Source organism: Canis lupus, chromosome 16 (assembly GCF_048164855.1).
Source record: "Canis lupus baileyi chromosome 16, mCanLup2.hap1, whole genome shotgun sequence".
NCBI classification, from domain to species: Eukaryota; Metazoa; Chordata; class Mammalia; order Carnivora; family Canidae; genus Canis; species Canis lupus.
This window is the reverse complement of record NC_132853.1, coordinates 29,782,116-29,805,464: the sequence shown is the minus strand read 5'-3', so window position 1 is coordinate 29,805,464 and position 23,349 is coordinate 29,782,116. Positions and strand designations below refer to the sequence as shown.

The window sequence follows — 23,349 nt, the reverse complement described above, 5'->3', positions numbered from 1 at the left end:
AAGCAATGAATGATCTGCTCACCAATGTAGCCACCGAACCTTGCACATAGTAGTGTACAGAAAAATATTTGTTTAGCAAACTAATGTCTCCATTTTTCTGGTACTGGCTTTTTATTCTTGAGCAATCCATTTTAACCTCTCAATCTCAGTTTCTTCTTCTGAATAATAACAATCATACCTATGCGTACAACTATTTTTGTAAGCCAACATATACACTGGAAAAAATTGCCCCAGAATGCTAGCAGCAGTTGAACTAAAGTGGCAAGATGATATGGGTGGAGTTTTGTTCTTTTTATCTATTTTCCAGACTTTCTGTAATGTGCCTATATCAACTGTATAATGAAAAAAAAATTAATGGAATATGTAGACAAACGAGAAGAGCTTTGCCAGCACTGAGAAATGTGTGAATATTAAAGGCAATGGGAGGAGGGCAAAGATTTTATTCCATTTCTTTTTATCCTACATTATAATAAATCACTCATCTGGAAAATATAAACAAAATGCCTAAGTAGTTTCCCTTGGAGTTATAAATGTTACTAATCTCCAACATTTTTGAGGAACTGATCATTAATTGAAGTAACCACTGGCAACTCAAGAGATGAACTTTTTGTAGTAATGAATGAGCTGAAATCCTACATGAACTGAGGATAAGTGACACCAATGGCATGGGGAAGAGGAAGGCAGGAAGGTGGGAAGAAGGTACTAGGAGTGTTATACTGCCAATGGAATTTACACTGTATTTTTTTTTCTGTGTTTCAGAAACTTCAAAATTACAAACCACAGGCCGCAAGCAGTCAGTCTCAAGGAGCCTGAAACACCTATTCCATTCCTCAAATAAGTTTGTGAAGACTTTAAAACGGTGGGTCCTATGAAGCTTTTCCAGTAGGTCTTCATTTCTCAGGAATCAGCTGGTTTGGATTCTTAGTAGAAAGTTGGTGACTGGGTGATGATGGGCACTGAGGGGGGCACTTGACGGGATGAGCACTGGGTGTTATGCTATATGTTGGCAAATTGAACTCCAATAAAAAAAAAATACCAAAAAAAAAAAAAAAAGAAAGTTGGTACAAATTTTTCCTTTTTGTTATTAAAAGAGTAGAAATTCACTTTTCTCTGAGAATTTGGGCAAGATAATAATTTCACTGAGTTCTAGCCTGTGAACATGTGGCTCATAGGTATATTTTAAATGATCTTTTATCATCACCAAAAATATATTTTTCCATGATTCAAGCTTGGCAGAGGTGACACATGGAGACAATTTTTTATTTTACTTTTGTTTTTTAGGGGACTCTACATAGCCGTTATATTTTATTACAAAGACAATATGTTAGTCACCAACGAAGATCAAATACCGATTGTTGAAATTGATGACTCTCACACCAGTTCCATTACACAAGATTTTCTGTGGTTCACAAAGGTATACTACTCGGTTCTGATTTCATTTTCCCCCAGTTTGCACCAATGTTTCTTTGCATAAATCTCAGAAACCTTTGTTGAGGAGTCTTCAGTGATCAAAGTATTGGGGTGGGAGTAAATTATCTCAAAGGTCTTCTTTCAGCCCTGATATGCCCTGTGCCATAAAAAAAATGCCAAAGTAGCATCTACACTACATTTTCAAAGCAAAGAAGCTTGCGCCCTGTCAGATTGTGTCTCCACTATTCTGAGTTATGGGATCATTTGGCAAAGACTAAAATGTGGATCTGACTATTTCATTAACATTCAGATCTTTTTCCAATTGGATAGAGATCAAAAAGTTGTTTTGCATGTATCTGAAAATGGACTGGAGAACAAACATCAGGGGTCAGGTTTCCTTTTCCCTGCTTTTTGCTTTGATGCCACAACCTAAATCATGTACTGGCTTGGATGATGATATGACCTCGTGACTTTTTTTGCAGCTGTCTTGTATGTGGGAAGATATAAGGTGGTTAAGACAAAGCGTACCTATTTCCATGTCCTCATCCACAGTGCTGCAAACTCGGCAGAAGATGCTCACAGCAACAGCCCAGCTACAGGTGAGGGGCCAGGCTTCAATCCAGATTCCCACAGAAATCTTAAAAAGCTTGGTCAGCTTGGTTACCAAGTCCACCTGGAAAGGAAAAGGATGGTCTTCCTTCTCTTTCAGATCCCTAAGAATATAAAGGCTTCTTAGGCAGTCTGAGCTGCACATCTGTTCACGTAGGGAAACTGTGCCTTTGGCAATTTCCTGGACAAGGAGCAAGGGTCTCTCTTCAAGAGTCTAGGAGTGACCCCCTAAACAAGAGGTGAGACTTGAGTTCTGGATTTGATATTAATCAGTCAACTCATTTCTCATTTCTGGGCCTCAGTTTCATCACTTGTAAAATAAGAGGAGTTTGACTCAATCACAGGACAAACCCTTGCTGCTCTGGTATCCTGTGCATCTATGAGCACATAGAGATGGAAAGAGAGACCAGCAGATATTTTGAATAATTTCTTCACTTGATCTTTTGTTAAAGCACAGGAATTCGCATATATTTTTGCTTACTTTATGGAAAAAAAGAAAAGGAAAAGAAAAGAAGACAAATGGCAAAAAAAAAAAAAAAGACAAGCTAGCTCTTAGAAGCTTACCTTTAATCCCAAATTTATTCATCCTTCCTTCTATATTATTAACCTAATCAGATCAGGTTCCCAAGTCCAACAAGAACATTTGTAGGTTACAAAGCCCCTCTCATAAATGACACTGAATTTTAACCAAGTTCTTCTGGGTTTTCCTTTCACTGTTTTCTATTATCTGAATTTGTGGTTCTAGCTATACAGAATTGGAAGTTTTTAAGAGATCACTGAACTTTTATCAGTGATGGGTATTTACCTACAAAGCTGTCAGTTACATAAACCCCAGAAATACACATAACAGGAATCTATGTAAGCTATGTTTGGCCAGGCCATACCAGCCAAGGCATAAAAATAGGATCATAACAAAAAAAAAAAAAAATTCTGTGGCTCCACCCCCACCAGCAATTACAGGAACTTCATTTCTTGACCCACACAATAATAACAATTCAACCACCTGAAATAGTAACAATTATTGTGCTGCTATTATAATTCTGAAAGGCAACTCTTACTCCTTCTGTGCTACACTTCATTGCATAAACAGGTTACTGCCTGTGTGCTGAGCTGCCTCAGAGATTTTAGCAAACAGTGGGCTCTATTTCAACTCACTCTTGGCTACAAAATTTTCTTCAACTCAAGGAAAAGTTCTTGGAGCTGGGCCATGATGACTGTACTGAATTCAAAGTGTCCCTTCCTTTCATCACTAATCAGCCTTAGGTGGAAAAAGCCACTGCACCTCAAACTGCTCTTTCCCTAGGATAAAGCCACCTCATTCTCAGGAGGCTCTTTGGTACCTTAGATAAGTTCTTTCTCAAGAGACTCAGGCACCTTAGCGGATTCTTCATTAACCCACCATAGAGCCCAGACATGCTTGGATCACACTGAACAAGCTTAGAATTTCAAATGGGCCTCTTTATTTCTAGAACACATCCATTTCATATCAGTAACATGAGAAGGGTCTGGCTGTCATAGCCAGTGAAGCTAGATGCTGAGGTGGTAGAGAGAAGTCATGATGGTCAGTATCCCCCTACTCAACTACTCCCATTGCAATAGTTCTTGGATTTCCCTGGCCCCCAATGTATTGACCCCACCACTTTTCATAATTTATCAACCCCCTTCTGATGCCATTTCCTTCTTTGTCCAGCTTAGATTCCTTGGCCCATTCTAATCACTCCCTTGAAAATATTCTAAATGTCTGGCTGCTGTCTCCCCCCATATTATTAAAGAAAAATTCCAAGCCTGGATGAATCCAACATGTCTACACTGGATTATTTGCACACTACTGCATAAAAGTCACCAAAAAAGGAGGCTGGTTTTGTTGTTGTTGTTGTTGTTGTTGTTGTTAAATTTATGGCTATAATTCTCACATATGTTACCTAGTGATCACATTCCATCTCTCTACTAACTTCACTTTCCCAAACTATAAGGCAACTATTTAAAACTTTCTCTTACACCTCTATCCCTTCCCCACACTCTCCATCCCCATATCAGGTGATGACTTCACTGTATAATTCATTAAGAAAATAAATTGGAATTCTTTTCCCATTACCAACTTACAAAGCCTCCTGGCATTGATCTTTCTCTTTCATTGCTCTTATTACAATAGTATTCGTTGGATAAATCAATCTATTTGTCCAACCCCTGCACCCTAAAGATCACACTTGGGGGTACTCTTATTAAAAAAAAAAAAGGATCACAGAAATGTACCCTCATGCCATAGTCACCACCTGAATAGTTCACCAGCCCTGCATGGTGACCAGCACCTCACAGTGCTCAGTAAATAGTTACCCTTTACAGTGCCCATCAAAGGCCAGAGCACTGCTATGCATTCCCTTCCCTACTTCACATTTCTGTTCACCTGCTTAAATAACAGGAGTCAAAAAAAAAAAAAATAACAGGAGTCATTGTCAAATTTATTTATTTATTTATTTATTTATTTATTTATTTATTTATTTATATCCTATTGCCCAAACTATTTGCTGATCTTTAGGATGAAAATGTCTGAAAATTGTGAACCCACCTTTGATGTTTAGGTAGTGAGAGGGAAATAAATGACAAGGCACAGAAACACACCTCACAAGAGGAAGAAAACTGAATTTGGGAAAATTGCTACTTAATATTTCAGGTCTCTTTGCTAAACTAACATTTTTTACAATGTTATGAGGAAAATAAAAGTGCATTCTTAAATAGCTTGATTAGCATCAGCCATACATAAATCCTGTGGACCTACCTCTGGTATATTTCACTGTACTGTCCTCTCCTTTCCAGTATCACTACCACTGCCTGATTACCCCAATTACATCAAAAGCCTCCAAAGTCATGCTCCTGCTTCCAGTATTCTATATATTGTGTATATACACACACACACACACACACACACACACACACACACACACACACACTCTAATCCATTCTCCACACTTCTGCCAGAGTAGCCAAAAAAGATTCTGACCACATCATGCCCTGACTCATGCTCTTTCAAGAGCGGCTCTTTATCCCCACCATCACCATCTTTCTCCTCCTCCTGTTTCCACAGCACACTGACTTGCCTTCATTACAGTGCATACCAACCACTGAGCACCAGGTGCCTTATATTCCAATTTCTGCTCTGTAGTGAAGTCCTTTAATACATAATAATAAGTAATAATTACAAAACAACTTTTATTTCACAGAATACATTCCAGGCACTGTGATAAGTGCTTTACAAACTATATCTCACTTAATCTCCACCCACTACACCCTAATGAGAAATTTTTTTTAAAGATTTTATTTATTTATTCATGAGAGACACAGAGAACAAAAGAGAGAGAGAGAGAGAGGCAGAGATACAGGCAGAGACGCAGGCAGAGGGAGAAGCAGGCTCTATGCAGGGAGCCCGATGCAGGACTCCCATCTCGGGGCTCCAGGATCACGCCCTGGGCTGAAGGCAGGCACTAAACTGCTGAGGCACCCAGGGATCCCCAGGAAGTAGTATTATTGATAATCATTTAACAAATGGTAAAACTGAGGACTAGAAAGGTTATATAATTTGCCCAAGGTCATATTAATAGGAAGTAGCACAATCTGGATACAAATCAAGATCTATATAACTCTAAAGCCTACATTCTTTCCAATACTTTTATCATCTTATTATGTGTTCATTTACAAAAAGCATACAAAAAATTTAAATAGAAGAAATTATCCACATAGTTTGAAAAGTCAAAATAGTCTATCCTGAATCATTTGAAGCTGATTTAGGAGAAGTGGACTTAGATTTATTTGAAAGAAAGTAAAGTATGAATTAATTAATTGATTAATATGACCTAAGGAGGAAGAAAAACAATTATCTGCCATCATTTGGATTAAAAATAATAAGATGAGAAAACCTGTACCCCACACTGTTTTTTCCACCCTTAGGAAAATGACAGAGTCCCCAACGGGCAGAAGTGTACACTGCTTTCACATTGAGGGTTATCTGAAATACTTATCCTCAAAATAAGTAATTATCTCACACTGAGGATTGGTTACATTAAACTTTCTTTCTCCATTACCTTCAGAAATTAGTGCTAGTGAGTAAAATCCAGGTAACAACTTATGAATACCATGTCTTTTTCATTTTTCAGAAGAGGGATAAAGGTTTCCCCATAATTTAACTGTCCTTTTCTAGGCCTTAATATCTCTACTCTGGATTTCCTTCAACTTCCCATGTCCCCCAAGCTGCTTAAATAGTGTGCTTATCTGTCTAAGGCTTATTGATAGTCCTGTGATTTGTTCTGATTACAACTTAGATGCATTCCTGTGAGCCATCAGGTAGCTTTTATTCTTCTTTAACTTGTAGGATCCTCAGGGTTCCCAGATTTCCCAATCTTGATTGCATAGCATGACAGGCATCAAGATGGTTTGGTTTTCCTTTAGGTCCTAAAGAATCTCAAATTTGCCCTCTTGGAACATGGTTGCAGTTTATTTTCACAAGGATATTCTGCTTTGAAATTGGACTCTGTCCAGAGCTAGCTATCCAACCCAATTTGATGTCAATAAAGAATTTCAGGGAGACTTTTAGTGCCTTCTTATTCAAACTATTGGTCAACATATCCAAAGCTGATGGTGAACCACTGATGAAAACTCTGCTTAAATGAAATGACCACCACATTCAATGTCTCCTCATCAGCTTTGGTCCAAAATAAATCATATTTTCCAATGTCCTAATGATAAAATGTTAATTCAGTCAACAAAGACTTATTGAGCTATTAATATGTGCCAGGCACTATGCAAGTAACCCAGAGACACAGAAATAAAACAACCATGAGCTCATGACATGTACATCAATCTGCAGGAAAGCCAGATATAAATTTGTACAGGGAGCAATTCTGGACAAAAGAAGGGATGGTAAATTCTGAGAGAGTTGGGAAAGTCTTCCCAGAAAGGATGAAACCTAGGCGGAGTCTTGAAAAGGAGCAAGTGTAAGCCAAGGTGGGATTCCAATTAGAATATGCAGAAAGGCCATACCCCAGTTATGTGAAGCTTGAGAGTTTACAAAATACTTTCTCAAGCATTGTTTCACTGAATCTCCCAAACACTCTGTAACGTAAGGATTACATAAGGGCTGACCCCTTAATTTTAGATGATGAAACTCAGGGCTAGAAAGGGTAAATGATTTTTCAGAAGTCTAAGAGTTAATGAACAGCAGCCCGTCCTGAAACTCAACACCAGTATAACTAAAGGCTCAGCATCAGTGGTGTGCTGGCGCCAACTTGTACTGACTCAGGAGAGCCAACTATTAAATACTCAGGAATTTTGAAAGCCTGTTGTCAAACTCTTGGTACCTTGGTAGCTTTAAATCAGCCAGCATAAGTGGGAGCATTTACACCACAGAAATTGGCCTATGTTCTAAAGCAGGTCTTCTTTTCTTTGATAGCCAGTTTACTTATCAGTATTTATCAGTATTACTTGGCAGCAAACTGCCTTTAGTTAAAACTGTCTTACTACAGAGGGCTGGATGAAAAGCTTTACTCAATTAACTTCTCTATGGTTTAGAAGTCAATTATTGAAAAGGAATAATCTGACTGAATAATTAAATTATTTTTAAAAATAATGATCCCACCAAATGTTTATATGTCAATAATTATTTATGAAATAAATTTCTTACTTATGTGTCCAGTGCTAATGAGGAAAAATAAAAGATATAAGACACAGTCTCTACCACGAAGGAACATTCCAGTGTTTTCATAGCTGCAGATATGACCAGCTGGTGCATTCATTTTTAGGTCATCCATGTCACTTTTCCAAGTTCCAGTTCTACTTTCGCTCTCCTGCTAACAGGTCATCAACATTTACCTGAGCTCACAAATGGCAACTGAGATGATTTATGTGATTTTTGAAAAATCACAGATATTCAAAGTAAAAGGGTATTTTATCCTATTCGTCCAGTGTTCTAGGTTAGAAATCTTCAAACCCTGCATATTTTTAAAACTCTATTTTAGAACATCTGCCTGACCCCCTCCACATTTGATGTGGTGTCTTTCTCCTCCTATCTTACTAAAAGTATTGTCTGCCTCAATTGACCTAGCTCACAAACAATTTTAATGTAATTTTAAATAAATAGAACCCCCTGAAATGCAGATAAGTCAAACCAGGCCAATCTCCCAATTAAAGTATCTTGAAAGGAATGTGCTCATTTAGGGACCTGTACAATGTGCTACATTGTCAATTCACTTCTTCATTTTAAACAACCCCAGTTCATACCAGCTTACTGTAGATCTCTTGAAAACTCCACAAGTGGCATACTTGAAATATCAGGCATTTTTCTTTAAAACATCTGGGATTCTCTTCAAGTGCTGGTAACTGAGGTCTATGTACTGGTGTGTCTATGTGGGTAAGAGATATTTACAGATATTGAATTTGCTTAAAAAAACATAATTTTGTGCCTCTTGCTATAATCTTTGCAGGCTTATGGTGAAGAGATTTTCTTTGAGCCTCTGTTAAGTACATTTCTGCGGTGCCACATATTCTAGGTTTAAGTTTGCTTGAAAAAAAACTTTTCAGAAATATCAGTTAATTATGCAGTGTCTTTTGTTGCAATTATGTTACTTTGTACAATATCATCCCAGCTACCAGAAATCTATTTGTTTCTAGAATTTACTTGGAACACACAACTTGGGAAGAGTTTACTATGAACCCATTAAAGACCGGCATGGAAACATCCTCATAGTCACCATCAGAGAAGTGGAGATGCTCTATTCATTTTTTAATGGCAAATGGATGCAGATCTCAAAGCTACAAAGCCAGAGGAAGTCTTTGTCAACACCTGAGGAGCCAACAGCCTTAGACATTTTACTGATAACCATCCAGGTATGTAGTCTTTTCAGTTTTCTAATACTGTATATTTAAAGTTTCAAACACACTTATTGAGGCTCTAGTGAAATATACCAAGAGCCATTTACAAATGTAGTGATGGAGTCGAGAGGGCCCAGAGGTATTTCATTGCTTGTATTCCACACATAGGAAAGATTCAGAAGCTTATTTTTTATTTATCACTCTCCAGATCTGGAATTCATCAAGCAGTACAAGTACAAGTGGTGAGCATTCTGAAAATACCCCTGGCCAATGAACCAATGAGAAACATTGAGACAAATGTTTGAGTAGGGGTCTACAGGTAATATAATCAAAACATTAAACCAATATCTGAAGGAACTATAATAATAATAATACATTTCTGGACTCTGTATGTGTGTATGTATGTGTATAAAACATTCTGAATAAAAACACTCTTTAACACATATTTACTCATTTGTTCCTTATAATGCTCCCCTGGGTCAGACAGGCATGATGAAGTGCATTTTAGGAAATGAAATGACTGAGATTCAGAGATTGTATGACATATGGCCACAGAAAGAGGCAGAGTTAGTGAAGCTAATGAAGCTCCAGCACATTCAGCTCTTCACTTGCACAAGCCCCTTCCAATGCCCTGGCAGAGACCTTTACAATTTTGTATTCTTCTCCTTAAAGAAGGCTCCCAAAATTGTATTCACTTCAGTTCCTGCAAAACTTGCATTTGTCCCGGGGCACACACCTAGACAATGACAGAGCTGAAACCTAAATTCAGTTCTTCTGACTGGAATCATGCTTCTTTCTGCCATGTCACATCACATTTCCAGGCAGGAGTTAGGATTTCAGTCATGAGGGATTGAAATGAAATAAATGATGGAAGACTCATATGAGAACAGAACAGCGACCAAAATTCAAAATTTAGCCAGCTTAGATCAAGATTCAGGCAGGCTGGCATAACCAGGATACAAAGTATATCTTCTGTTCCTGAGTCCAGCACTTTCTCCACACAACACCCCTCACATGTTCTTATGGGAATTCTTTTTCTTTCTTTCATTCTTTTTCTTTCACACGGTTTCTTTTTCTTTCTTTCATTCTTTTTTTATTTTATTTTTATTTTTTTAAAGATTTTATTTATTTATTCATGAGACACAGAGAGAGAGAGAGAGAGAGAGAGAGAGAGAGAGAGAATGGCAGAGACACAGGCAGAGGGAGAAGCAGGCTCCATGCAGGGAGCCTGACGTGGGACTCGATCCCAGATCTCCAGGACCACGCCCTGGGCTGAAGGCGGCACTAAACCTCTGAGCCACCTGGGCTGCCTTCATTATTTTTTTAAACCCAGTCATGGGGATGAGTTCTATAGTACTCTCCAGTTAGATGGTAAAGCTGGCAGAAACACCTACCTTGATGGAGCCCTGTGCAACCAATGGAATATATGTACAAGACAGCCAGTCCAGAGTAATGGGAAAGAAAGGGCTCTGTCCCATATAAATAAGTCAAACCCGAGCCTTGGTGCCTGTGGCCTTTCATGATCACCCTAAAAAGCTAAGCCACCAGCCCACTGTCTTATTTTCATTCCCCACTGAGGAGTTATTGATATAATAGTCTCACCTTTCCAACCTTTGCACTAGCCCAAACCAGAATAGAGTCCAGTGTTGCAAAGGTAAGCTAATTGGTCAAAGCCAATACCTCTGGCTTTGATTTTATGGAATCTGGGTTCATATGAAATTGATAGGGGGTGCGTGTGTAGGAGGTGGGGGCAGGGAACACAGACACATTCGTGGCTCCCCTCTTCACCCTTTATAAGCAAGTGCTAAAAGAAACATTTAAAAAATCATAATAAATTGAGCTTTTACAGGGTGACTAATACACTAATCCCCTATAGGGATAAACTGGGGTCTGGGCTACCTTTGCTCCTAGAAACACAGCACAGGCCCCAGCATGATATAATACCTGGTTTCTCCTAGACTTATTACATTAAAAATGTGTTACAGGTGCAGAAAAATTCCAATCTGGCGAAAGGTTGTTAGAGAAGGAGACCAAAAATAGAGGCAAGATCAGGTTTCCACACAGATTCAAGTGGAAAATTTACCCCCTCTGACTGGCATATTTCTGCTTGATGTCATTCCCACCAACCCCCACTCTCCTTCTTCTCCTCCTATTTCTTCTCTCTCCCCTCCTTCCTACAGGTCTTATACTGGAGAGGAAATGGGGGATAAAACTACTGGGGCTGGTATCCAATCACTCCTGGACTTTAATTATGTCAGGAGTTGGCCCCACCAACTCAACATGGAAGTTGTCACAAGTCTTGGTCTTTGCCCAAAGCAGGCTGGGTAACTTCCCACAATTCTAGGCCACAAACCACTCTCGTCTCTCATGGTCAGTAAAGTGATGACCATCGGGCCTTCAGACTGGAAGCTTAGACTTCTTCCTGCCATATCGCAACACATACTGAGGCACCACTTTGGAATCCGACTGACTGGATATGATTCCTGACTCCACCTTGTCTAGTTATGAGAGTTGGGCAATTTACTTAATTTCTGATCCCTCATATTTCCTCTTCTGCAAGAAACTCTACTTCATAGGGTTCTAACAATACATAAAGCATTGTAAGAGTAGCATAAAGTGAGCACTCAATAAGTATTAGTGATTATTATTTCTCTACTCAGAAAAATCCAAATAATGCTTGGTCATCCTCAGAGCATACCTAGGCCATCTCCTCTCATCCCTACCTTCCCAAAGACCCTGGAATTGCCTTAATCATCCCTTGGGGTATTGCACCACTCCCTCTACCTTTCCATAAGAGCGAAGGAAAAGATGTATAAAATTGTATGGTTTGCAATGGGGTTTTCAAAACAGAAAAGGGCTCTAACAAAATCTGAGCTCCAGGGAAGCTCCATGGTCTAACCCTCTCAAATTCCTGACCCTCTCAAGTCCCAGACCTTCATTACTGCCCTTTCTCATATCTAGAAGAAAGAAATTCTTCCCATACTTGCCTGGGAAGGAGAAGAGAATTATTATGAACAAATTATAGTCCCTCTGAGCAAACTAATTAGCAATGAGAATATTTCCAATAGGGATGCTCCTCTCAGTGCTGAATTACTCAGTGATCTTCAGAGTCACCTTAATAACGGGAAACTTCACAGGTGAACTCTGAAGATTAATCTTTCACATTCATACTCTATTTTCAAGTTTATAACATGCTGTCACATCTATAATATCATCTGATTTTTATGAAAACCCAGTGAGATTGGGTGGGCAATTTTATTATGTCCTGTTCACAGATGAAACTATAGATTTCAGAGAAATAACTCTTCAAGGTCATTATCAGCCAAAAAGCAGTATAAGAGAAACTAGGACCCAAATCTCCTGACTCCTAGCCAAATCCCCCTCCCATTCTGCTAAGCCACTTTACAGCCCTCCCCCTCCTTTTCTCTGAATACTTGGGAAAAAAAAGTGTCATCCTAGAGAGAAGCCCGTGAAACTTGCCTTCTGTCCCCTCCCAGCTCTGTTCTTCTCCTTAGGCATTCCTTGTCACCCAGTGTCCCCTTACACCTGCAATGTCTGGGACCTACTATCTCTTCTGCCCTTTCCTGTTTTTTTTTTTCTAGCATAATCCTGCTCTTTCTACCTTCAAACAGCCCCTAACATGGGGATCAAAAACTACAGGAATCAGGAAGATGAATGAAAATGAGCCCATCTAGCTGGACATGAGAAACAATTGGATTCACACAAAAACTCATTTAGCAATGTTCAAAGCAGAATTATTCAAGTAGCCAAAGAGTGGAAACAACCAAATGTCCAACAACTAATGAATGGATAAACAAAAATGGTATATCCATATAATGGAATATTATTCAGCCATAAAAATTAGTGAAGTACTGATCCATGCTTCAAAGTAGATGAACCTTTAGAACATTATGCTAAATGAAAGAAGCCAGGCACAAAATGCCACAAATTATACAATTCCATTTATACAAAATATCCAGACTATGCAAATCCACGGAGATGAGTAGTTCCAGGGGCAGAGGGAGGAGGGACTGGGGCATGACAGCTAATAAATACAAGGTTTCTTTGCAGAGTGATGAAGATGATCTGGAATTAGGTAGTGCTGATAGTCACACAAGCTTATGAACACAGGGGAAAAAAACCCACAGAATTTCACACTTTAAAAGGGTGAATATTATAGTATGTGAATTATATCTCAATTTAAAAAAAAAAAAAGAAAAGAAATAAGCAGAAGCAACAGAGACTAGAGTAATCCAGAGGGCCCTTGTCTCATCTAAAGAACAGCCCATTCAGCCTCATCTAACTGCAGTGGAAGAAAGTGGTCCTAATGTTGAAATGTTCCCCAATTTAATTTAAAGAGAAGTTGGAAATCTAGAGTTTTAAATTAAATCTCTTTATTTTTAAAGGTTAGAAAATAATTTAGAAAACTTAAATTCTTTGTAGTGAATATCATCTTGGGCCCACAAAGACTTTTGCTCTCCCTGGACAATTCAGTTTCCGTCCCCTCTGCAACAAAACAAAAGCCCTGTAGTTACTAGAAAAGCATCTATCATTCCTCTAGCAAGCTCTTAGGGATACCTGATCAATGGAGATTGGTTGGATATACCCTTCCTGGTCACTGCACCAGCATAGCAATTCTCTCCTAGAGGCCCAGCCCGACTCCACTACCTCTGGGCCTCTCACTTCATATTTAATAAACATTTTTTTCAGCACCAACTAGGTGCCAGGAACTCTTCTAGGTGCTATAGGAAAAACAAATGAATAAGTCAAGGTCCCTGCTCTCAAGGAGTTCAGTCAAGGGAGGGAGACAGACTTGTAAACAAATCAAGGTAATACAAGGCAGAATTAAACCAGAGCCTGATAGCAGTACAAACAGTGTACTATGGGAACACAGACAAAGCAGCTATTAATTCTCCCTGGAAATATCAGGGAAGGCGTTGTAGAAGAGGTGACATTTGGCTGAGCCATGAAGGGTAAATTAAGTTCACCAGGTGGAGAAAAAAGAGGGAGAAAGAGAGTGTAGAGAAGGAGGAGGAGAGAGGGAAGGAAGGAGAAAAGAGAAAGGAGAAGAGAAGGAGGGAGGGAGAAGGAGATGGAGAAAGAGAGGGAAAAAGAGAGGAAGGAAGTGAAGGAAGGAAGGAATTAAAGAGAGAATTAAATTAAATAGAGGGCATGGTAAAGTAACGAGGCATAAGGTGGAAAAGTAGATCTAACCCTCCTTTGGGTCCACAATGGACCTTACATAATCCTTATTACAGAGTTAGAAAAACTTGCTACATGTGTCTCTCACACACACTGAAATTTCAGTTCCATGAAAGGGAGGATCACATCTCATTCATCTTGATGTCATTAATATTTTAGCATGACACTTGATACATAGTAGGTGCCCAGTAAAAGTTAGTAGAATCAATGAATTCAAGACCAACAAAGAACTAAAGAAGAGATTAGGACATGTCTGAAGAAGGAAAAAGCATCCATTTCAGCTGGAGATGAGACACAAAAGGACAATAATGGAAATAAAAGCTAGAAAAACAGATCAGAAGTCCAATCAGGCAATATATAAGCCCACAGACACTGGATTTGGTTTAGGAGGCCTTCCTAGTATACCCTAGATTAGGTGAATGGGACAGTGTCTTTCTCTTCCCATACATTTCTCAGGCTCCAAAAACATTCTAGTGAAGGATAAATGACTATTAAAGGCAGGAAAACACAGGCAGATGCTGAGAGTCTTTAAAAAAAAAAAAAATGAATGAAAGAGTAAATTACTCCATCTAAGAATGGTGTTGGTTTTTACATAACCACAGTGTGTTCCTAACTCTCATTCTATTTGTGGTTAGTTCTAACCCCCACATGTTTTTCTCTTAATCCCATCCTATACTTGTATTCCTGGATTTGGGTCTTTATAAACACATTTTCTTACTAAGTTTCAACTCTAAATATGATAGGTTTATTTTTCTAATGCATAAGATCATACAGAGCTTTATTACTATTTTCTAGAAAATCAAAACCACAACAAATTGGGGACCCGCAATTTTGATACACACATTCTTCATTTCTTTGTCTGGAACATCAATAAATAAGCTAAAGAGACAGGCCCTCAGGACAAGTCCCTACTGGGCCATCACTCAATATGTCAACTGTTCCCACACCATCTCCATTATCCACAAATCTTCCAGATAGTCAGCTTATTAAAGTAATGTGGTCAAGATTCTACTTTTCCTAGATTATCTAGTGAAACAGATCTCACTGGAGATTTCTCTCTGGTCTATGGATTCTGATCTTTTGCTATTGGAAATTAAAGCTGTCTGTATGATTTGCCCTTAAAAAAACCATTTTGACTCCTATTTAGTGTCTCAGGATTCCTAGGTGACTGCAAATTGATTATTTGATGGTTCTTTCTCATTTTCCCCAAAGATCAATAAGTTGGTGGTCTTTAATTACTAGGGTCATCCTGTGTTTCTCCCCTTCCTGTTTCAAAGATAGGCATATTTGCCCTTTTCTAGTCTCTTGGGACTTTTCCAGCTCCCCATCACTTCTCAAAAATAATGACCCTTGGGTTTGTGGCCGCATCTGCTTGTACAGCAAGTACCCCTTGGGTGCATATCATCCAATTCTGCTGATCTGAATACTTCTATTTTCCCCTCTCTCATTAACTTCTCTCATTTCCTTCTCTCATTTGTTTCTCTTGTATTACCTGTTCATTTCTATAATTTTCACATTTTTAAAGTTTTTTTTAAAGATTTTGAGAGAGAGAGAGAGCAAAAGGGAACATGAGCTGAAGGAGAGGCAGAGGGAGAGGCAGGCTCCCTGCAGAGCAGGGCTAGATCCCAGCACTCTAGGATCATGACTGGAGTCGAAGGCAGATGCTAACCAACTGAGCCACCCAGGCACCCCTCAAAATTTCACTTTGACAGAACTTCCTCTAGTCTGTTATTTACCTGTGATCTTTTCTAAAGAGATAAGACAGAAGATATCAGAAAGTTCTGCCTTATCCATCTCCTGACATTAATAAGAATTCCTTCCTTCTTCATCACAAAATCCAATTTTTTTCTAGGTTTTGTTTGTTTTGCCAAATAGCACAAAAGTTATTTAGCCTTGCTTTTCTGTACCTGCTAGTTGCGCCTTCCTCCCAATTGTGACATTCTTATTTTGTCCCTCTCATGCTATTCTCCTATGTTCTGGCTAGGGGAGCTGTTCTGAATTCCACATGTTGTGTATCTATCATATACAGAAATAGCCCTGGTTACTAAGGACATAAAGCAATAGAAAACACAGTGCTGCCATTAATTTCATAGTCTGGTTCAAGAAAAGAATATAAAAGAGGAAAAATAATAAGTACTCTTTCTTCTGTATGCCTCCATTGCCTCTATTGTAAAACAAATCTCAGAATATTGTGGTCATTTGTTTACTCATCTGTCTTTCTCAACCTCTTCAAAAGTAAGCATCATATCATGTCCAACTGAAAACCCAGTGTCTCCTGTAGTGCCTGGAACTCAGTATGTTTGATAAAGGATGGAACAGAGGAGATGATACACAAGCATATGTTAGATGCTGCAGATGATGAATTCTACAAAGGAGGGATCACTCCTTCAGAGTATACAGGTCAAGGAAGGCTTCATATCTCTCTGTTCCATAGAGAATTCTGTACAAGTATAAATGTTTGGTTTTCTCTTCTTTTTTAATCTTCTCTGCATTTCAGGGTAGGGTTGTTTCCTTCTTTTCACTCCCTGGAAAAAGCAGGCTACATTCTGGCCTATAGGAATTTCTCCCTGACTCATCACTCCTAACTCTGTGTTTCAGTTCCCCCACTGCCCAAATGTGGGCATTACCTACTGACACATATTTCTAATTATTCATTATCTGAGTTCCTGCAGTTGTACAGGAAGGCAAAAGGCACAACCGAAGTAGTTCACTAGAGAGCTGACCACATATAAAACAAGACTCCACTCAAACATCCTTCTGTGCTTAACTTAGGTTGGCACTTCCTGTTGCACCAATAACTTCATTCAGTTTCTGCTGCCTATGGAATATTATAATGTGAAAATACAATGCAAATTCAGGGCAAATCTATTACAAAGCAAATTTTAAAATCTTATAAAAGATACAGAATTTCATGAAGCTGATGAAAATGATGTGGAGACCTAATCAAATCATAGGCAAAGCTATTGACAATTAAGAATCTAGCAGTGGAAGGCCAGTTAACAACTGAAGAACACAAAATGAACAAGAATCTTAAGAGAATGACTTGAATATCAACATTTTTTAAAACCCAGGGGAAAAAATATGAAGATTTCAATTACTCCTTCAAAAATATCCTCTTCAGGCAACCCCGGTGGCTGAGCAGTTTAGCGCCGCCTTCAGCCCAGGGCGTGATCCTGGAGACCCAGAATCGAGTCCCACGTCAGGCTCCCTGCATGGAGCCTGCTTCTCCCTCTGCCTGTGTCTGCCTCTCTCTCTCTCATTCTGTGTCTCTCATGAATAAATAAATAAAATCTTTAAAAACAAAAACAAAAATATCCTCTTCATGATCACACTGTGAAAGTTAAATGTGAGGAACAGCATTTCAGCTATCATACAATTTAGTCTGAAAAAGGCCAGAAAAAAAAAAGGAATCAATACTTGATTCTTTCTTCATCCTCAGAATTAATGAATAACTACAACTCAAATGTTAATAATGAAAGATAAATAAATCTATTGCTATTACTGTTTCATTTTTCAAGATAAAGAATCAACCACAACTTCATTTTTCCACTTACTATAAAATTTTGATCCAATTTTAAATGATATCATTTAAAATAAGACTTTCCTACATACCAATTATTCTGAAATAATGAGGCTTCTTGTACTGCTTTGTCAGCTTTTACACTTGCAAATTTCTGTTTCCCCGCAGCTAAACAATAAGCCTTGCAAGGACAGAAATCATAAATTCTAGTTTTCTACTTTCCTGTTCCAATCACAACCCACACACCTCCCCCCAGCTCTAAAAACTGAGGGAAACAGGATATATGGAGGCTATATTAATGACTGATTACCTGACTTGGAGGATAATTCTCCTGAAGGTAAGACTGGCCGTACCACCAACACATCCCCAGCATTCATGGTGGTATCCAAGGCTTCTCACCTAACTACTTAGCTACAACTCCTTTATGACATGGTGTACCCAAGAAAGGAAAAGATTTTGAGATTACTTTTTCAAGGTGTTTTATGTGTTGTTTTGTTTTTCACCCTACAGGATATTCTCTCTTACCACAAAAGGAGTTATCAGCGTCTCTCTCCTGGATTATATCTGGGTTACTTAAAGCTATGCAGCTCTGTGGATCAGATCAAAGTTCTAGTTACCCAAAAGTTGCCAAACATTCTCTGCCACGTGAAGATCCGTGAAAACAATAACATTTCCAAGTAAGTTATGAGGAGTCCAGATTTTCCTTGTGATGAAACAATGGCTCAAGTGACGGTTTGATGTGTCAGAAGAAAACTGACATGGCATAGTTTCTGTGGTGAAATGTCCCCCAAGTGCCAGCACAGCAGGACAGAGGCTTAGCTGCATTTTAACATTAGGATTTGTAGTGTTGGTTGGTGGAGGGAATGAGCCCATGAAGGAGGGGCATGCTCCTTCCATTTTCCTCTCTATGATATTCATGGTACAACCACTGATACTCAACTGGTTAATGCATAGATGCCCTTTTCTTTCAACATTTCTATTTTCAGTATCTTTTTCTTCACAACTTAGTAAGTCATTTAATATATATATGCCATATATATATATACTTATGCTATAAGTATATATATATATATTATATATATTATATATATATAATCATTTGTGGAAATGGGTTTTGGTAGAGCAATTGATTTCCCCTTAAAGAATCCCCCTACTCTCATTCTCCCCATCCCTAACCCTCCGGCCTGAGGACTTTGTATGTTTCCTGTACTCTTTATGGTTCTCTAAAGAAGAAAAGAAGTAACCAGGCCTGTGCTTCTGGAAACTGCTCTATGGTTTGGCATTATGGTGAATTATCCTGTTAGCTTAGGGAAAGTTGCCCAATCTTGGTAATCTGGCTCAGGTTTACAACTAGCCCTCTAGCAGGCCTCTGAAAGTCTACGACAGTGAACTGAATTGTGCTCAACCTGAGAAAAAAAAGTCAGAATGCTAAGAAAAAGAACTCTCCAGGCTTCACCAGGCTTTAGAGTACAAATTAGATCCCCAAACTCTAGTTAAACCTACGGATTTACCTAACCAAAAGAGATTCTGACTTGGTAGTTTAAAATTTGGTCCATAAAGTGCAAGAGCTTATTAATTATAGTGTCTCACAATGTTTATTAAATACTATTTGATGACAACAAAGGAAATGATGATGGTCTCTTCCAAGAACTCACTAGCTGCCATATTCTCATCTTCCACTAATCAACTACACCTAGACCTTAAGTCTGCCATCTGGTGGTCACTTCTACAATCAACTTTGGTTATCTTATCAATCCTTCCCAAGAGGTTAGGTTACATGGCTCATTTGTGGGTTGACTTAGCAATGGTTACTTTCATCCATTTTCTAGATTTGTGTCTTAAAGGTTTAGACTCTTTCAGTGGTTATACCAACTAATTTCCCCTTGACAAGGATCCAAGTTTCATTTTTTACAAAAGACTCCAGTAACCTTCATTCTTGCCAGTTCCATCTCCCTCATCCTTATAGACTAAACTGCTTAGTTAGTGGTAGATGTTTCACTGTATTCCTACTAGTAATTTATTCTCTAATTCAATTACAGATGCTATTTTAGCAATGTACTCCTTTAGGTTTTGTGAATGCTTGTGCTAATCAGAACCCCCTCATTTAGTTCAACATCAGTGGTGGGAGAATAGAAATTATCGCTAAGCAGGTTCTCAAAGGTTTCAATTATTTGTGAAGCCAACAACATGCCCAGATTGAAATAGGATTTAATTTTTATTTTGTTTCTCATTGGGACAATAGAATAGATTTTCCATAGTATTTTCCAGTGTGGGAACTGAAAGCAAACAGATATCTTGAACACAGAAACTTTTCTAAGAGGGTAGTTGGTTAAAAGAGATTGTTTTCTGGTGAAAAGCTCATGTCACAATTGATTTCATTTTCTGACACACAGACTGGAGCCCAGGCTGGTATATCCCACTGGGGAGAGCCCTCAGAGGGTTTTTACACCAGTGGGAACATATGTTAGCACCTCCTCTCTTTCTGTGCCCAGAGAGGAAGGCTTTCTTCTTCCCTCTCTAGCCTGCTCCTGAAAGCATATTGCTGCTCCCTGCAGAGTTGGAAAGAGGAGAAACTGAGCCAAAGTAATGTATTTAGAGACTTATGCTAGCATACCTGTGGAAACAATGTTCCCAAGAGGCATTTACCTTGATCTTTTCAAGCTCCTTTTGAAGAGTGGCCTATGGGGGACAAACCAGATGTGTTTTCTCCCACCATCATTCTTTTCCCCTCCCTTCTGCATGACATTTGGAAAAGTTCATCAGGAAGGATTACAGAGCACGCAGAATAAAGACACAGATGATTGGTTAGAAAGGAGGATGGAAGCAGTGATGTGTGTCCCCTGGTTCCTTTTATTGGAATTGCCTGGTGTTCCTGTTTGTGATTCTCCTCAAGCTCTTGGAAGGGGAAAGAAACCAAAATAGTCCCCACGATTACAACAGGCCAGGGTTGAAATGTGCCATGTGGTTTGTTGCCTGAGTTGGACCAGAGTCCTGTGGTTACCCAACTGCTGAATTAACCAGCAGATGCCCCTGTGGTAAAATGTAGGGTCCTAGAACTTACAGAGGATCTTCAGGGAAGAAAAATGAAGACAGTTAGGAAATTTCTACCAAGTATTTCAAAGCTCCAATCTCAGAAACTGATTGATACAAATTAGACCTGCTGTTCTGAGGTATATGTGGTTTGATAGGTGAACTAAGCTTAAATTAGCAAAAGCCCATTTTAAACTCCATTTGGGTGGCAAAAAGTTCAAATTTCATGAATTGTATTTGTTTTTTTTAACCACTAAAAAACTGGTTATCCAGGTTCTGGACATATACACTAAAAATGTTCTGAGCTGTGTTCTGAACTTTTGTTATATTTCTAATTTTAACTTGACTCAACATACAGAGAGGAATGGGAATGGGTCCAAAAGCTTTCTGGCTCTGAATCTATGGAAAGTGTGGATCATACTCCTGACTGCCCCATGCAATTGTTCTTCTACGAGCTCCAGATGGCAGTGAAAGCTCTCCTTAAGCAGATCAATATACCTCTACACCAGGTACTAGTCTTTACCATTTTTATCTTCTTTTTATGGCTAATGGAAACTGCATTGTGCATAAAACTTAAGAGGTAAAAAAAAATAGATATGAGTTTATTTTCATTGATTTAAATACCACTTTGCAAATGCTACACACTTTGAATTTGACACCTACAAGTGAACACAGACTGCCCTTTTGCCCCTTTTCTGTATCTCCTCCATGTTGACCTCCTCCAAGGCTCCTGGACCTGGCTTTATTGTGGTATGATCAAGCAAGGAAATATTACTGGCTAGCCCACCTTTAAAAGACACTAAGTCTCAGCTGCAGGATAGCACAAATCAAGGAGAATAAATAACTTAAGTGTATAATTAGATGTACAAATGACTTATCTAAGAACAGCAGACTACTGGTAGTATAATCTATATCAATGGCAAGATTATGCCATGCCATCTTTTCACAAACAGAATTTACTGTCAAAATTATTGTCTTATCTAAATCAAAATGTGCAAATCTAACCTCTGCTAATAAGCAACTTCAAGAAAAACTATTGGCACAGAAGAGAACAGTAAAAGTTTATTAGGCTCTGTCTAGTAAGTTAACATGATGTAGCATTAGGTTGAATTCTTTTTTTTTCTTTTTGGCCTAGGTTCACCATCTCCTCCAACCCAGCACACATATGCATGCACATGCACAAAATCAACAAAGTTTAGCCTATAAAAGAGGAAGACCATCACAGATCACAGGAGTGACTGGCTCTCTTAAATAAGAGAGCAACAACCCAGAACTGGCCCCTGACCCATGGACACAGGGACATATATTAAGAGACTCCAAGAGTGTTCTTCCCCTGGGATACTGCTCCAATTATAAGTCAGTACTGCAAGATTAGTACAAAACAACCAACACTGATGAAGAATAAATTACATAAAATGGCATAAAGGCACTAGGGGAGCAACTGGATTATTCCAAGGGTGGCCGTGTACTCAGGAGGAGAAAAAAACATACCAGCTCTACTTGTGACAGTAGATACTATTAAAGGGTTTCTTGAGCTTAGCAGGTTTGAAGCAGCTCATATTTCATTGGTGACTCTTGGGCTACATACACATGTTGGGAGAGGGCTGCCTAACTGCCTAAGAGTGCATACAACTTTTTTTTTGGATACTTGTAAAATTTTTTCAGTCCTTGGCCAGAAACTACATTTTTCCCCCTTAACCAACTTAAATTGAAACTAGTAGATTTTTAATTCAATCCATTTTTGTTGCTTCATGTAATTATATTCATCATTTTGAAAAAGCCACAGAATGCAATCATTTTCTGCTTTTATAAGAAGCATAAATGTTGTTTTCAGAGTTTATGTGGAACATTACTGCCTTAAATCTTGATTTTATATAGCATTATTAAATGGACTGAACCCTAATATTTATGTTGTATAAAAATTCCAAGCTTGAAGTCGTGTAATTTTGTTAGATGTTTTATGCCAGTTTGGTGTTGTTTATGTAAGTGCCATGTTGTAACTCTCCTATTTTTCCTCCGCGCGTGTCCCTCTGCAGGCAAGGAACTTCCGCCTCTACACACAGGAGGTGTTGGAAATGGGTCACAATGTGTCCTTTCTTCTCCTGCTCCCTGCCTCAGACGACGTCTGTACAGCCCCAGGACAGAATAATCCTTACACCCCACACTCAGGGTTTCTTAACCTCCCTCTTCAGATGTTTGAACTTGGTATAGTAGCTTGTTTCACCTAGAAATATTAACCCAGCCTCCTTATAATAAAATCACAAAGTTATATCTGTTCCCCCTTGTCCCAGTGGAGGGTCAATAAATCACATGATGGCTTTGGCAACAACCCTTCCTAGAACTGTGTACAAGTCCGAGAGAAAGCAAAGCTCCAAGACTATGTGCCTGAGCAATAATTATTGAAACCTAGCTAAGGTCCAATGGAGAGGAGGGAATTCTAAACAGAGTGTTCAGTTATCAGGCTGCAGTTCTTGCCTTCTCTTTGCTTTCTTAAAACATAAATACAAGAACTGATGTTTTCATGAAAAGCACTGCCCCTTCCTTCTCTTTCTTTTTTCTCTCCCTCACCTCCAAATGGGAAAAAAAAAATAGTGAAATTAAAATGTAAAGTATGTATCACTATGGGAGGAAAAAAGTCAATGAGTAGTGATTTATAAAATACTCTAATATTAAATAGGCTCTAAATTTCTAGCAGACCATTTGAGAAAATTGACAGGGTC

At 38.7% G+C, this 23,349-nt stretch overlaps 1 protein-coding gene and 1 pseudogene across 3 annotated transcripts in view; one reads left to right on the top strand and one right to left on the bottom strand.

Moving 5' to 3' along the window:
* The window catches only part of LOC140606470 (uncharacterized), a 64,942-nt pseudogene extending 46,650 nt beyond the window's left edge, over positions 1 to 18,292 (bottom strand).
* ANKFN1 (ankyrin repeat and fibronectin type III domain containing 1) overlaps positions 1 to 23,349 on the top strand; it is a 379,429-nt gene that overhangs the window by 318,810 nt on the left and 37,270 nt on the right. For all 3 annotated transcript variants that reach the window (XM_072779922.1, XM_072779921.1, XM_072779919.1), the window contains exons 11-17: positions 760 to 859; positions 1,282 to 1,414; positions 1,893 to 2,009; positions 8,677 to 8,892; positions 18,110 to 18,276; positions 20,988 to 21,138; positions 22,666 to 22,834. In XM_072779922.1, coding sequence (XP_072636023.1) covers positions 760 to 859; positions 1,282 to 1,414; positions 1,893 to 2,009; positions 8,677 to 8,892; positions 18,110 to 18,276; positions 20,988 to 21,138; positions 22,666 to 22,834 — 1,053 coding nt within the window. The remainder of the gene's footprint in view (positions 1 to 759; positions 860 to 1,281; positions 1,415 to 1,892; positions 2,010 to 8,676; positions 8,893 to 18,109; positions 18,277 to 20,987; positions 21,139 to 22,665; positions 22,835 to 23,349) is intronic.